The 14,646-nt window shown below is 34.5% G+C and overlaps 2 protein-coding genes across 6 annotated transcripts; both read left to right on the forward strand.

The window, feature by feature from the left end:
• The first annotated feature begins 223 nt into the window (after window positions 1-223).
• Window positions 224-6,373, forward strand: LOC141723420 (uncharacterized). Of its 2 annotated transcripts, XM_074525213.1 has the most exons (8): window positions 226-585; window positions 893-1,102; window positions 1,193-1,446; window positions 2,930-3,200; window positions 3,318-3,401; window positions 3,481-4,958; window positions 5,101-5,263; window positions 6,026-6,373. In XM_074525213.1, exons 1-8 carry the CDS (start codon window positions 400-402, stop codon window positions 6,155-6,157), a joined length of 2,778 nt encoding a protein of 925 aa, XP_074381314.1. In that variant the 5' UTR covers window positions 226-399; the 3' UTR covers window positions 6,158-6,373. The 2 variants fall into 2 exon arrangements, with proteins under 2 accessions (XP_074381313.1, XP_074381314.1); XM_074525212.1 differs by having other exon boundaries at window positions 224-585; window positions 893-1,446.
• A 1,148-nt stretch (window positions 6,374-7,521) lies between these two features.
• Window positions 7,522-14,212, forward strand: LOC141723421 (branched-chain amino acid aminotransferase 2, chloroplastic-like). 4 transcript variants are annotated; one of them, XR_012576274.1, is made up of 12 exons: window positions 7,523-7,674; window positions 7,787-7,855; window positions 7,992-8,172; window positions 8,543-8,719; window positions 8,801-8,932; window positions 9,082-9,180; window positions 9,602-9,718; window positions 10,875-10,970; window positions 11,134-11,246; window positions 12,054-12,167; window positions 13,289-13,410; window positions 13,728-14,212. XR_012576274.1 is itself a non-coding variant. In XM_074525216.1 (11 exons), exons 2-10 carry the CDS (start codon window positions 7,839-7,841, stop codon window positions 12,169-12,171), a joined length of 1,050 nt encoding a protein of 349 aa, XP_074381317.1. In that variant the 5' UTR covers window positions 7,522-7,674; window positions 7,787-7,838; the 3' UTR covers window positions 12,172-12,193; window positions 13,289-13,496. The 4 variants fall into 4 exon arrangements, 3 of the variants coding, with proteins under 3 accessions (XP_074381317.1, XP_074381318.1, XP_074381316.1); XM_074525216.1 differs by lacking the exon at window positions 13,728-14,212 and having other exon boundaries at window positions 7,522-7,674; window positions 12,054-12,193; window positions 13,289-13,496; XM_074525217.1 differs by lacking the exon at window positions 13,728-14,212 and having other exon boundaries at window positions 12,054-12,171; window positions 13,289-13,496.
• The last annotated feature ends 434 nt before the right edge of the window (window positions 14,213-14,646 follow it).

The raw sequence follows: 14,646 nt of genomic DNA on the forward strand, positions 1-14,646 counted from the left end.
TTTTGAGATTTTTTTTAAAAAAAATTATCATTTCTCAAAAAAGAATAAGAAGGTTTATGTCAAACTTTTCACTTGACATCAAATTCAAATTTCTCTTAAAGTTAAATTTGATTCACTTGACCGCCCACACGCACTTTTACAAAGCACCAACGCGCCTACGACGTCGTATTATTACTTCTGCCACACCCCTTTTGACTCTCCCCCGCACTATCTCTTTCATCCAATTAAAAAAACCAAAGCCAGCGAGATCGAGAAAAAAACAAAAAACGCAGAGAGAGAGTAAAGTTAGAGAGAGAGACTAAAAAAGCCCCAAACTCCACTCTTTTATCTCTCTGAACACAAAATTCAATTTTATATAATCACAAGATTTGCAATTTCTAGGGTTTATCGATACTCGCGATGTCTACTCCTCGATTGACCGTTATTCAATCGGATAAAACAACGGTTACTTCATCACCTAGGGTTTTGCGAAACAGCGATGATGATATTTGGAAGCGTCTTGAAGAAGCTGGCTTTGATGAAGATTCAATTAAACGAAGAGATAAAGCTTCTCTCATCGCTTATATCACCAAGCTTGAATCCGAGGTCCTTTTTTTAATTTCTTTTTATTTAATTGCTTTTAATTTAATGATTGTGTTTATAATGTATTAAAGTAGTTAGTTTGATTGTAATTAGGATATTTTTGTAATTACGAATACGCGTAAGTTGTTTAATTGTTGCGGTGATGTGAATTGATAGAAAATGGAATGATGAATTGATTATCGCGAAGTGTAGGTAATATTGGGGCTTTTTGTGTGTATGCGGAATGCTGCCTATGTTAAATTGTGGTGTTTTTATCGTTTTTAATCGTTTTTATTTATTGCTTTTTGATTATTGATTATATGTAATGTAGATTTATGATCATCAATATCAAATGGGACTACTTATTATGGAAAGAAAAGAATGGGTTTCCAAGTTTGAGCAGACCGAAGCTGCTTTGAATTCTGCGGAGTTAATGCGTAAACATGACAAGGCTTCACATGTAGCTGCATTGGCAGAAGCAAAGAAACGGGAAGACAATCTCAAGAAAGCTATTGAGATTGAGCGAGAATGTCTTGCAAATGTATGGTTTGTCTTGTATTTTGTTGATGGTATTTTGGTATACTTGTTATTGATATTTTTTGGGGCTAATTACTTTCTTTTGTTTGTTAAGATTGAGAAAACATTACATGAATTGCGTGCTGAATATGCTGAAACGAAAGTCTCGGCAGATAGTAAACTGGCGGAAGCGAGGAGTATGATGGAGGATGCTTTGAAGAAGTTGAGTGAGGCTGATGCCAAAATGCTGGCAGCAGAATCTCTGGAAGCAGAAGCTGGTCGATTTCATCGTGCTGCAGAAAGAAAGTTGCATGAAGTTGAAGCACGGGAAGATGATTTAAGAAGGCGTGCAGCATCATTTAAAACTGAGTATGTCATCATATCATCTGCGAATACCATAACATGTCTAGCATGATTTATATGTTCTTATTATACTACAGTAGTATTGCTTACTAAATCAACTTCTTAACTCTTATGGACATTCCAGATTTGAGTTATTCGGAAACCAACCATGTAGCATATGCAAAGTGTAAAAATAGTAATTAAGGTGAATCAAGAGAAACATAATTACAGGGTAAGCTCATTGTGGAACTCGATGAAAGTCTTGAGCTTATCCTTCCATTGCAAGGACCTAGTTAACTTGGTAAGCCAATTAGCTTTTCAGTATAGTTCACCATCCTCCTCCTTATCCTTCTGTTGCAAGGACCTAGGTAGGGCTGCACATCGGTTGAGGAAACCGACCAAACCGACCCAACCCAACCCTTTTTCAACCCGAAAAATCCGGCCCAACGTAAACCGAATTATGAATGGGTTGTTTCTTGGTCAACCTGACATAAATGGGTTGGGTACGGGTTACAAATATTTTTACCCTAACCCAACCCAACCCGATTCATTAATATATCACCCATAATTTTATATAATTTTTTAAGTTTGACATGTATTTATATCTCTTTTCATATGTTTTCACGTTACTACTACAATATCTTAATTTTTTAAGTTTGACATGTATTTACACCTCTTCACATAGATTTTCACGTAACTACTACAATATCTTAAATGAATTGTGTATTTTTTCATCTCTAATATCATATAAAGATTTCTATTAAATATGATAGAAATTTATATGTTCAATTTATGTTTGCATATTCATTTTCGTTTACAGATGTATGGTTAATTTATTTGCGTATGTATATGATTTACGATCTGATATACATTACTAAAATTATGATGTTAATCAAATGTAAATATTAGTACTATAATTATAAGTTATACACATTTCATTTTTATTTAAATTTTCAAAATGAACGATAATAAATAATATTAAAACTTTTTTTTTATCCGATTATTCAACCCAACCCGACCCAAACCGATGTACGACGGGTAGGGTTGGGTTACGAACTTATATTTTACCTCCTAGGTAACTTGGTAAGCCAGTTAGCTTGTTGAGTATGGTTCACCATCGTCCTTTTTTAACTTACTCGACAAAGACCTGCAGTTATTATAGTTATTCATTAAATGGTTGACAGTATGGTAGTAACTGAATATATGAATATGACATCTATTATAATTTTTCTGTATATCTAAACTTGACAGTGTTCAATCTAGTTATAGTCCATTGCAGATTGTAGGTGCTGCATGTATTTTCTGCTTCTGTTGTGAGCATGGTTTACTAAGAACTGTTAAAATTTCATAAATCAGCAGTTGTATCCTTTCTCTTTTTAGCAGATGTTCCTCGCTAGTTCAACCTGTATTCGGCGTATTTCGAACAACATATGTTATGAGCAATGTAGATGCTGTTTTATCGCTCTTAGGACTAACAATTCTACTTTTTTCACTTTTCTTTTTCTATTAGGTGTGATACTAAAGATGAAGAATTTCTCCATGAGAGGCAGTCATTGTGTGAAAGACAGAAAAGTTTGCAGCAATCACAACAAAGATTAGTTGATGGACAAGAATTGCTTAATAAGCGGGAGAGTCACATCTTTGATAGGACTCAGGAATTGAATCGCAAGGAGAAGGAATTAGAGGCGTCAAAGCTTAAACTGGGGGAGGAGCTTCAAGTCTTAGCTGAGGAACAAGCAAATCTCAAGATAAAGGCATCTTCCTTGTCACTGAGAGAGGAGGTTCGTATGCAATGTATCTCATTTTAAATTTCAAGTGTTGTATATGTATGATATGTATAATGTATGATATGTATATCTGCTATAATCTTATTAGTCTCTTCTCTGGATGGTTATCAGGTTGTTACCAAAAGGGAATGTGAGGTTAAGAAGAGAGAGGAAGGTGTACTTGTTTTACAGGATAAACTTGAGAAGAAGGAATCTGTGAGTATATATACTGTTTATTGTGTGTGACTAATTTTCTGGTCACTGATGTTCTAAGAATACTTCAACATGAATGCAGGAAAGGATTCAACAGCTATTGGCAAATTATGAAGCATCTCTGAGTAACAAAAAATCTGATTTTGAAGCAGAATTGGAAATGAGGCGGAAGTTGGTTCATGATGATATTGAAAACAAAAGAAGAGATTGGGAGTTGAGGGAGGTGGACCTTCATCACAGGGAAGAGCTTATCTCGGAAAAGGAACATGAGCTGGACATGCAGTCTAGAGCAGTGGTTGATAAAGAGAGTTATCTAACAGAGAGGTTTAGTCTATTGGTGGAGAAAGAGAATAGTCTAGATGCCATGAAAAAAGAAATCCAGTCAAAGGAATCCCTTCTTCAAAAGGAAAAAGAGGAGATCAACAGCAGTAAGCTTGATCTTCAGAAATCTTTAGATGCACTTAAGAATGAAAAGCAGCAAATTCATCACGCAGAAGAGAAAATGAAGGCAATGAAAAGTGAAACAGATGAACTGTTTGTTCTTGAATCAAAACTTAAAGAAGAAATTGAGACGATTAGAGCCCAAAAACAAGAACTTGAGGTAGAAGCTGATGAGATGAAAGAGCTCAAGCTAAAGTTTGAAGTTGAATGGCAATCGATAGATGAGAAACGTAAAGAACTGCAAAAGGAAGCAGAATGTATTAATGGAGAGAGAGAAGCTCTTTACAGGACTTTAAAAGATGAGCGTAATAGCTTAAAATTAGAGAAGGATGCAATCTGGGATGAGTACACCCGTAACAATGAATCACTTTCTCGGGACCGGGAAGAGTTTTTAAGTAAGATGGAGCATGAGCGTTCAGAGTTGTTCAGTAATATTCAGAAAGAACGTTCAGATTTCTCTCTGGCTTTTGAGGTTCAGACCAAGGACCTAGAAGATCGTCTTGCTAAGAGGCGTGAAGAGATTGAAAGTAATCTTGCAGAAAGAGAGAGGGCTTTTGAGGAAGAGAAGAGGAAAGAATTGATGCGTATAGATTCATTAAGGGAAACATTGGCCAGGGAAACTGAGCAAGTTAATCTGGAATTGAACAGACTTGATACTGAAAGGAGAGAAATAAATTTGGACCGGGAAAAAAGAGACAGAGAATGGGCAGAGTTAAATAGTTCAATCGAAGAACTTAAGGCGCAGAGGCAGAAATTGGAGAAGCAAAGGGAGCTAATGCGGGCTGATAAAGAAGATATTCTTGTTCAGATTGAGCACTTAAAGCAATTGGAGGATCGGAAAGTCGTTCCAGATCGTCTTGCACTAACTGATATTCAGCAGTCTGATGTACAGCCTAGTAAAAGGGTCTCAGCTAGAAGATTTTTGAAGCAACAAAGTGGAATAGATTCAGGTTGCAGATCTGAGAATAATGGTAATACATCTCCTGGCAAAAGTTCAGTTATTATCTCTCCTCCGGTCTCGACTCCTTTTTCATGGCTCAAACGGTGTGCTAGCAGTCTGCTAGAGCAAAAAGCGAGTAATAAGAAAATGAGACATTCAGAGGAAATAGTTAACCCTAGGTACTAATTTTTTTTATTTTTTATATATATTTATCAATTTCTTGGGCTAAGTATGAATTTCAAATTTTTTAAATTCTGTCAACCAAGTGTTTTTGCCAAATTGGTTTTTTGTAATTTGTTTGCAAATTCCAATGTGATCTAGTACGATATCTGCACGACTCGATGCACCGGAAGATGAGCATGCAGTCAAGTCAGTTAACCAAGCTCCAGTACATGCGAAGGAGACAACTGTTTACATAGATAAGATCATAACTATCAGAGAAGTGACTTCTTTTAATGATGGTAGAGTTAATGGGAACAGTCAGGTAGCTATTTATGAACCATTCCCTTGAAATATATTTAATATATATAGACAGACAATTATATTTGGTTTAACTTTAAATTTGTAGCTTTTCTAAGAAAGTAAATGTTACTATATGCTAAGCTTCTTTGTTTGTTACTTTATTAGCTTTGTCAGTGTCTATTTTTCAGATGTATCGTATATCCTCTTAGGTCATAGTGATGGGATTGAATAATCTAGTCTGGTACATGCAAATATTCTAGCTTTGGTCATTTGGTTTGTGAAGGTTAAATGACTTTATCGTTCCTCTTACAACAGAATTCTTATCTGTAAGTTGTAATGAAGATACTAATGTGAAAATTCTTGAGTCTAACCAATCACCAGTGCAAACTTAATTGTACAGTGTCTGTTATTACATGAGGCCTCTAACTTAGTTTTCAGCTTCTAAGAGCAACTCTAATAAAGTCTTAGCACATTCCTGAAAGATAATAATTAAAAATTTAAAATAATGGATACCAACATTCCTTATATTTGCATTCTAGAATCTAGTATTATTATATTATTATATTATTATATTTAAGCTCTAGTTATGTATTTGAAGTGGAGGAGAGAGAAACGAATATTTTAATATTAAGAATAAGATAATGTGATTTTTTTTCTTGATGCCTTGTTGTAGTAATTAGTTTTGTGCCATAGTGATTATATATTTTGGTTTAATCTGGAGTTCTATTTTGCCTTATTAAGTCGACATTGTCATTAATTTTCATGATATACCAATCGCTTGCAGGATCCGGAAAAAGGATTGTCCCTGAGTGCTGATGAGAAGCTTGAAGGTAATGATGATATTAAATCGGTGAAGCCCAATAAAAATGGGGAAGTCAAGCAGAAAATGATGCAAGCAAGTTTGACAGAGAAGTAACAACTTGACTTTTAGTATTTTTAAGCCTTTTGTAGACTAGGTAGCAAATTGATGAACTTGAAGGGTATTGATTATTAGTTATTACCTTAGAGTGTGTTTATGTGTGTGCTTGGTGGTGTGTATATGATTGGTTGTGTATATGACTGAATCTCCTGTTATAGTCTTTTCAGGAAAAGTGTTTGTGCCATAACAGTTAAGCAGGTTGTGTTACCATCATCGGAAATTGCCCTTGTACTAAGTTTGGATTTATGTTTGATGGAGTCAGTATATTATTAAGTATCGGGGGTAGGGAAGTTGAGAATCGTACTCAACGCTATAAACTGCAGTATACCAAAGTTCTTAAATAGCTTCAATCAATCACGGAGGAGAAATGCTAGAACTTCTAAATCCGTTACCAAAAGAGTTTCTTAATGATGATGTACCAGGTAGTGGGCACAATCAGTCCAGCCTACTTGATAAGAGAGGCGGGGAGGAATTGGCAAGGATCCAGTTTTCGTAGTAAAACTTCATACTACTGTATGTGACTATGAGCAACGTATATGAGTAGTAACTAGAAAAGCAGCCATTGTTAACCAAACGGTACAAACTATGAAACATCTATAAAATAGTAACATATTTATATATTCTCAGTCTATTACGGAACCATAATACATCTATAAAATATAAAAATAGTAACTTACTACTGTATTATTATCATTTTCAGTTTAATACGAAATACAATGGTAAAATACGTCAGATGTGGTCAAAGGAAATTTATATTTCTCATTCCTGAATATTCATGTGTTTTTTACTTGTTGAATTGGTTTGGAACTTTTAATGCGTAAATAACACAAATAAATTTTCCTTGATCATGTTTGACGTCAATGTGTCAATTTAAAACTAAATCAGCCACAGTTAAACTTCTATAAATGAATGAACTTAACATCGAAATATTTTATTTATTTATCGAGAATATCATTTATCAATATCAAAAAATACGGACGGGCAAAAATTATTCATTGGGTGAGATTATTCGTTTATCAAATATTTATTTATCGAAAGTCTATTGTATTTGTAGTTTGTAATTTGTACCAGTGGAACACGAAGTTGAATTGGATATTTTAATGATTAAATAACAGAAATAATTTAAAAATAGATTAAAAACCGAAAATAAATTACATAAAAACAAACCATGCTCATATACGTAGCCATGCAGACCGACCTACACCTAGGCTACAACTTCATGTTTATCACGTATCATCAGTGTTATCAATATCAGTTTGGATAGGTCAAAGGACTTATCCTCTGTCATCCCAGATCCTGGGTTCGATCCTGTCTCACCCCAGAACAGATACTCATTTGTAAGGCTATAAGCCAAAATTAGTCAAAAAAAAATATCAGTATATGAAAGGTCTATTTTGGCGTCTCACAAACCAAGAGGGGGCAGATATAAATTGTTAATTTGACTTCTTTGCTTTGTATCTCTGAAACTGAAACCCTTTTGTTCTTGCCCCCCTTCTCAATCTCATTTTCTCAAGGTAACGTTTTACTCTTTCCCACTTGCTATTTTTCTTTACTATGCTGTAATTTTATAAAAATCTATGATTTTTTGATTGCCCGTTTATTATTTATAACTGATATTGCTAGCAGCTTCACAAGCAAATTCATTTTACTTGTGTAAGAACTCCTGCTGCATGCTCAAATGTCTTCTCCAGTCAGGTACTTTCAATAATTCTTCTTTTAAATGCAAATATTATGTATTTCGATAGTTGTTTAAATATTGGTGATCATTGTTTTGTATATATATGAAATGAATAAGTTTGCAAAATTTAGCTGTTTGTTTAAATTTTCGCAGTGATGGTCCTTCATCAGCATTAGCTGACATTGACTGGGACAACCTCGGATTCACGTTTTTGCCTACTGATTATATGTATGTGATGAAATGTGCTCAAGGGGAAAATTTTGCTAATGGTGAATTGAAACGCTTTGGGAACATTGAGTTGAGCCCTTGCGCTGGAGTCCTGAATTATGGGCAAGTTAGTTCTTTAAACCCTGTTATGATGATTAATTTTGTGCAAGTATAAGGCTTAGTAACATATTATTGATTTTTACAATGTTGTTTCGTTATTTTACTGTATTCTTCTTAGACCTGATTTAGTATCTCTCTGGTTGATATTAAGCGTCTCTTACCATTTATATGCTGTTCTTAAACTCAGTGATCGCACTGTCAAAGAGGGGTCTTTTACTAAAACAGCCTCTCTACTCCTTGCAGTAGAGATAGGTTTGCTGTCTGCGGTTTGCATAATCTTATTTTCCTGAGACCCTGCTCTTTAAATGACAGAATTTTGGGTATGTTTGGTTTTTTTTTTCACTTGCACTTCTTAACAACATTGACATGATACATAGGGATTACTTGAGGGTTTGAAAGCTTATAAAACTGAAGACGGGAAAATTTTACTGTTTCGTCCCGAGGAGAATGGGATGCGCCTGCGTTTGGGTGCAGAGCGTATGTGCATGCCTTCACCAACTGTTGATCAATTCGTGGAAGCTGTAAAGGACACTGTTTTAGCAAACGAAAGATGGGTAATCCAGCTTTATCTCTTTAATTGCCCAATTTCTGCTTGAAGGGTAAGAGATATTAAATTTTCAAAATCTTTCTTTCAGATACCTCCTCCTGGAAAAGGTTCATTATACATAAGGCCATTGCTTATTGGGAGTGGTTCTGTTCTTAGCCTTGCCCCAGCTCCTGAATTCACCTTTCTGATTTATGTGTCTCCTGTTGGTAATTATTTCAAGGTATAATGTTTGTACATTCAGATGATAGGTATAGACGGCAGATTCTTAAAAGTCTCCCATGATAAGTGAAGCTATGCACTTTTTGTTTGTATCAGACCCGTGTTTAAAATATACGTTAGTCTAAATCCTTATCTTTCACATGATTTCAGGCAGGCTTGTCTCCAATTGACTTGATAGTTGAAACTGAAACACATCGAGCAACCCCTGGTGGTACTGGATGTGTGAAAACCATAGGAAACTATGCTGCAGTAAGCTTACGTATTATTTCTTGCTGGTTAATGCATTAGGGTGTAGTGTTGCCTTCTTCAGTTCTTCCTATATATTTAATTAACTTCAGAGTTATGCTAGATGCGCTTGATGTTAATTTGCACTTGCAATTCTGGCTGCTCAGCTTTCTCTGTCACTTTTAATTGATGATCATTCTAGTTTTCCTTATTTCTTTCATATATCCTAATTACATTTCGTAATTGTTTTTGGGCAACGAAGCTTTATGGTTCAAACTGTGTTTATGCAGAAGTCTGTCTTATTTTTACCTTTGTTCATACTTTCTATATATCGTGAAATAGGCGAATCATTTCTTTTTAATTTTTTTTAAAAAAATATGACAAATATTTGTCAAACTTTAAGGCATAATTTGTTGTTGAGTATCTAATCTTGTCGTGATTTTAGGTCCTGAAGGCACAGGGTGCTGCAAAAGCCAAAGGCTATTCTGATGTTCTGTACCTGGATAGTATTCACAAGAAGTATCTAGAAGAGGTCTCGTCTTGCAACCTTTTTATTGTGAAGGTACGTCAAGTGCATAAAAATGTGGCAAATATATGCTAGCATTCGTCCTCATTTCGAGTTATTAAAATTTCTTCAAGGGATAGGGCAATTGTTTTTAAGTTAAAGCACTAACATTAATGGCATATACAAAATTTCAAATCCACATTTCCCATGTGTTTGCAGTTAACTGTTGACGTTCTTTAATCGATGGAACAGAGTATTTATCCATGTAAAAGCCTTGGAGCAAACTGATGAGATACAAATATAAATGCTTCCTGACACCTAGTACTTCTCGGTTGCCTTACGGGCTAGTTATATGTTTTGATATATAAGGCCTAGCCCAAGCTCTGTGTAGCCAGAGGAGATCTTACACAATATACTCATCAGAGTTTAACATAATCTATAGTTCGAGAAATAAATTTGACAAATTACAAACCAAAAATTTAGCAGCAAATGTTCATAAGGAATCCATCAGAAAATAAGATTATGTCAAAACAAAGGAGCAAAACAAGAGTACTCTGTAATATCAATTCCTCCTACTGGATTGCAGCCTGCTTGCTGGGTCATACTTAGCATCTCGAGCTTGTCATCCTTAGGATCATCATGTACTAATAATCGAAGTTCTATGATTTGCCCCCGTGATATTCAAGGTAGTTTGTAAGTTTGTTAATGAGGTAGCTGCTTAGTGTGTCGAACTTTGTTTAGACCCTCCACAAGAGAACCAAGATCGATCTTTTGTGGCTGTGATTTCTTGATTTATGAAATCCTATATACATTATTATTTATGACCATATTACATTAACTTTCTTGGAGTTGTTTCTGCTAATATGTTTTATGATATCTAATGGCAACTTAAGGCGAAATTTCCTGTTCTAGTAACCTACTTGTCACCTTTCGCCATTTTAAGGCCCTTTTGATAAGTACAGCTACTTTTAAAGGCATTTAAGAAGTTCTATTCTATAGATTACATGTTTGGAAAAACTATTTTTTGGTCAACTGAATTCAGATATCAGAATTTCTTATATTGACATTCTGAATTTTGGGAAGTAACTTCAACTTTCACTTCATAGTGCACCGGTGGAGATTTAAAGTCTTTATATCCATGTTCACTGTTTCTGCAACATTTGGCATATAGCTAATACATTTATATATTCTTTGAATCACCATGTTCTCCTAGGATAATGTCATATTAACTCCTGCAACTGAAGGGACAATTCTTCCCGGAATCACAAGGAAGAGTATTATTGACGTTGCTCGTAGGCTAGAATTTCAGGTATTAACTCTGTAACTCTGTTGTGTTTTATAATTTAAGTGACCCCCAACCCCTAAAATTCCTAGTCATATGACTGATTTAGCTAAGCACATCTACCAGTTAGTAGCCCGCGTGTCCATGTCACAGACTCACAGTTGTTTTATGCTGATATATTATTATGTAGGTTGAGGAGCGAAGGTTAACTGTAGATGAGTTGCTTGATGCTGATGAAGTTTTTGTTACTGGAACAGCTGTTGTTTTATCACCTGTTGGCAGCATAACTTACTTTGGTAAAAGGTAAACTTTATGGTATTCTTTTGTAATAAGGTATTTATACCTCAGCCTTTTTGGAGGGTTATATATCTCATAGAAGTTTCCTGGTGCTTGTTGCTATTTGTATATTTTTAGTGCTTTTACTTTTAAATAATTCAGAAACTTTGCATTTAATAGCCCAAGTGAAAAGCAACATTTACTGGTTTAAATGGTTGTATAAGTCATAAAAGGCAGTTTTTAATCAATATCAGATAATTTCACACTTTTAGGTGTTCATAATCTGAATGAACTGAAATTTCATATAAATATTAAGCTGAAGGGAGGAAGATTGCAAATTCGTTTTGTAGTTTGGAGCTGATCAAGCAGATAAGGAGGAAAAACTTGTGAGAATCTGACCAAATTTAGTGTACACCTTTGAAAATAACTTTGTTTTACTGAACTCTTAAAAGTGGTCTTTGCTGATATAAATATATAATAGTCTAGTTAGCTGATTACAGTATAATGATTGTTGTTAGAGCTTCAAACAATGCCTGCTTCGCTATTGATCTTTTCAACATTTCTTTGTTTGGATGCTTGTGCATGAGAAATCAATTGGCCATATCACATATGACGATGTAACTGAACATGGTTACTATGAAAAAGGAAAGAAGAAATAACAGAACTTGTATCTTGCAGAGTAAATTCAACTTCAATAATTATGGTAACTAGCAGACAATTGTATTGAACAGTTAACGTGTATACAGTTTTTAAAATGGCGAAGCTTTGCTTTCAGTTGAATTTCAGTGAAGTTGAACATTTTATCAAGTACTCAATTGTCTTTATAATCTGCAGGACATCTTACGGAAACTCTGGGGTGGGTGTTGTGACGCAGCAACTCTATACGGCATTAATTAGACTACAAATGGGCCTTGCAGAGGACAGTATGGATTGGATTGTCAAGCTTAAGTAGGTATCCTACGTAATTTATTCATGTAATAAAATCTCTCCCTCCATTCAGATATTGTGCAAAGTCTTGGATGTCAGTCATATGAGACTTTAAATGGTGATTTGTTTATGGTCATAACTTACAATGTTGTTTATTTTCTTTTAAAAGCCAGAAATATGGTTTCTTGTTTATTTTCCTTGTTAAAAAGCTGCGTTAACATTTCATTTCTCACGTACCATGGCTGGAATATTGAAAATATGTTTAGAACTCGAAAAAATGGAGAAAAGAATGACAAGTAAATATGTTCAGATCATGTTCAATCTACAATTCAGATTGATTTCTGCACTCATGAGTACAATTAAAAAGAAGGTTGTAGAAGTAATAAAACATTATGAACTGTAAATCTGACTATGGCAATAGCAGCTAAAGAGTTCAAATCAGCTACAAATCCAGGATCTAAATTCTTGAGAGCAAGTCTTTAAATTTTGTGCATTATTTGATCATTACAGAAAAAGTGCACCATTGTTAAATTAACTTGTACCAAGTGACTTGCATAGTTTGGAGTGTCCCTAGCGCACTAATCATATTGCCATTGTCTGCGCTAAATTTGTCAATTGTTTACCCACTTTTCCTTTCACCTCAAAAGTCTAGTCTGCACTGCTGAAATCCAAGAGGGATTATGATTAAATATAGGTTAATTAGTGATTACCATTCATAAGATGTGTACGTAGTACTTACATCAACTTGGTTGAATGATGGTCATGTATATGAAGTTTGAAATCACACCTGTTTTGACTTGTGTAGAATCAAGTTTGAAAGTTTGACATGAATTCATTTTGTTTGTTGAATATTTCAAACAGAGAATTTTACTCCCTCTACACAAGACAAACTATACATTTGGCTTATTCAAAGTTACATAGGGATCCTTTTCTTCTCAACTACTCACTCAAAAATAATTGTGTAGGCATTACATTATAGTCAAATACTATTTATACCTGATAATATATTTATAATACAACCAATCAGTGGCAGAATATATACCAGATGCTAGTTTGTTTTTTTTAATTTTCGACAATGTCAAGATTTTAGAATAATTCTAATAATCTCGAAAGCTGCAACATATTACAAATGTTTATTACAGGATGATACAAAATTAGGGCTTCTACATGGGAATGAACACAAAACTTAGCTATCAAATCAGCAGTGGCATGGAAGAATTGGACAACAAACTTCCAGAAATTGTTTACAATGAGAGTAGAAGAAGTAAGTCGCCTTGGTTGACCTATTTACTGTGTATGCACCATATAATTGTCTGTCAATAATGCATGGGCTCACTTTCTACTTGTCAATTGTCTTCTCTATAAACTTCTTCTAAAGTAGAGTATTAATTTAACTAATCTGTATTCTGCTACACTTTTTCAAACTTTCTACAAGCTATTGCTCCAGACGAACCAATCCACTTCAATTTTTTAGTGTATTATTGTAAAATATCAAGTATTGCATATGTATGAAACTGTTGTATGTATGACAGACAGTATGAACATAGTATATACTTCAAGTTTGAGTTGCTGTTTATGCAGGAATATTATACATGCACATTCAGAGTGCGTTTGAGCATCATGCTAAGATTATCTTTGAAAAAAGTGGCCTCCTTTTGGGTCTGTTTTTATTCATAAAAGGGAGAAACATTATTCATAAAAAGAATCAGAGGTTTATCATGCTGCCTCCACACTCTCTGCATCCTGTGTACCATAATAATATTAACAATAATTTGATCAGTTTACCAACATCATAACACAGACACGTCCTAGATAATATCTTGAAAAAGGAACTCAAATCTTTAAGTTTCTAGGTCTACAACTTATTATTATGGGATTTTCTATGGGCACACCATAGTCACTAACTCACATAGAAATAGGCTATTCTTATTGGTAGCTGAATAATAAATGTTAATGGCCCTCTGCATTCACATCAATTCCACCAATAAAAAGAGCCCATTTTTATTGGACTTAGTGACTAATGTGTGCCATTGGTGTTGTAGCGTGGGAGCGAGGTTTTCTCAATGTACTGAATAGTGAAGACTGATCTCATCTAAGTTAGGACCTTTTGTTGCATATGTTTACCCTAGGAAAAAGAAACAGTAAATTAGGAGTTCCCTACTTCTACTTGACAAAGAGAAGATCAAGAAATGCCTTGACAATAAAGTTGGGTGAGCTGTACTTGTGTAGACTCTCAAAGTCTCAAACACCGAAAATCTACAGACGCTTTCAAAAGTAGGTCCAGATAGTAGCAACTAGCAACTCTTCAAAAATGCCTCGTTGAACTGGCCGCTTTTGGCCTTTAGCTACATGAAAATGTTCAATATAAAGTATAAACAGGACTTTTGGATTTTAGTTTGATCAGTTTTAATGCCATTTGGTGTTGGTTTAGATCAATGTTATTAGGAAAATACTTGAGGTATAAAATTGAATACGAAATTTTGTACAAAATGACATGTTT

Source organism: Apium graveolens, chromosome 5 (genome assembly GCF_009905375.1).
Source record: "Apium graveolens cultivar Ventura chromosome 5, ASM990537v1, whole genome shotgun sequence".
In the NCBI taxonomy this organism is placed as follows: Eukaryota; Viridiplantae; Streptophyta; class Magnoliopsida; order Apiales; family Apiaceae; genus Apium; species Apium graveolens.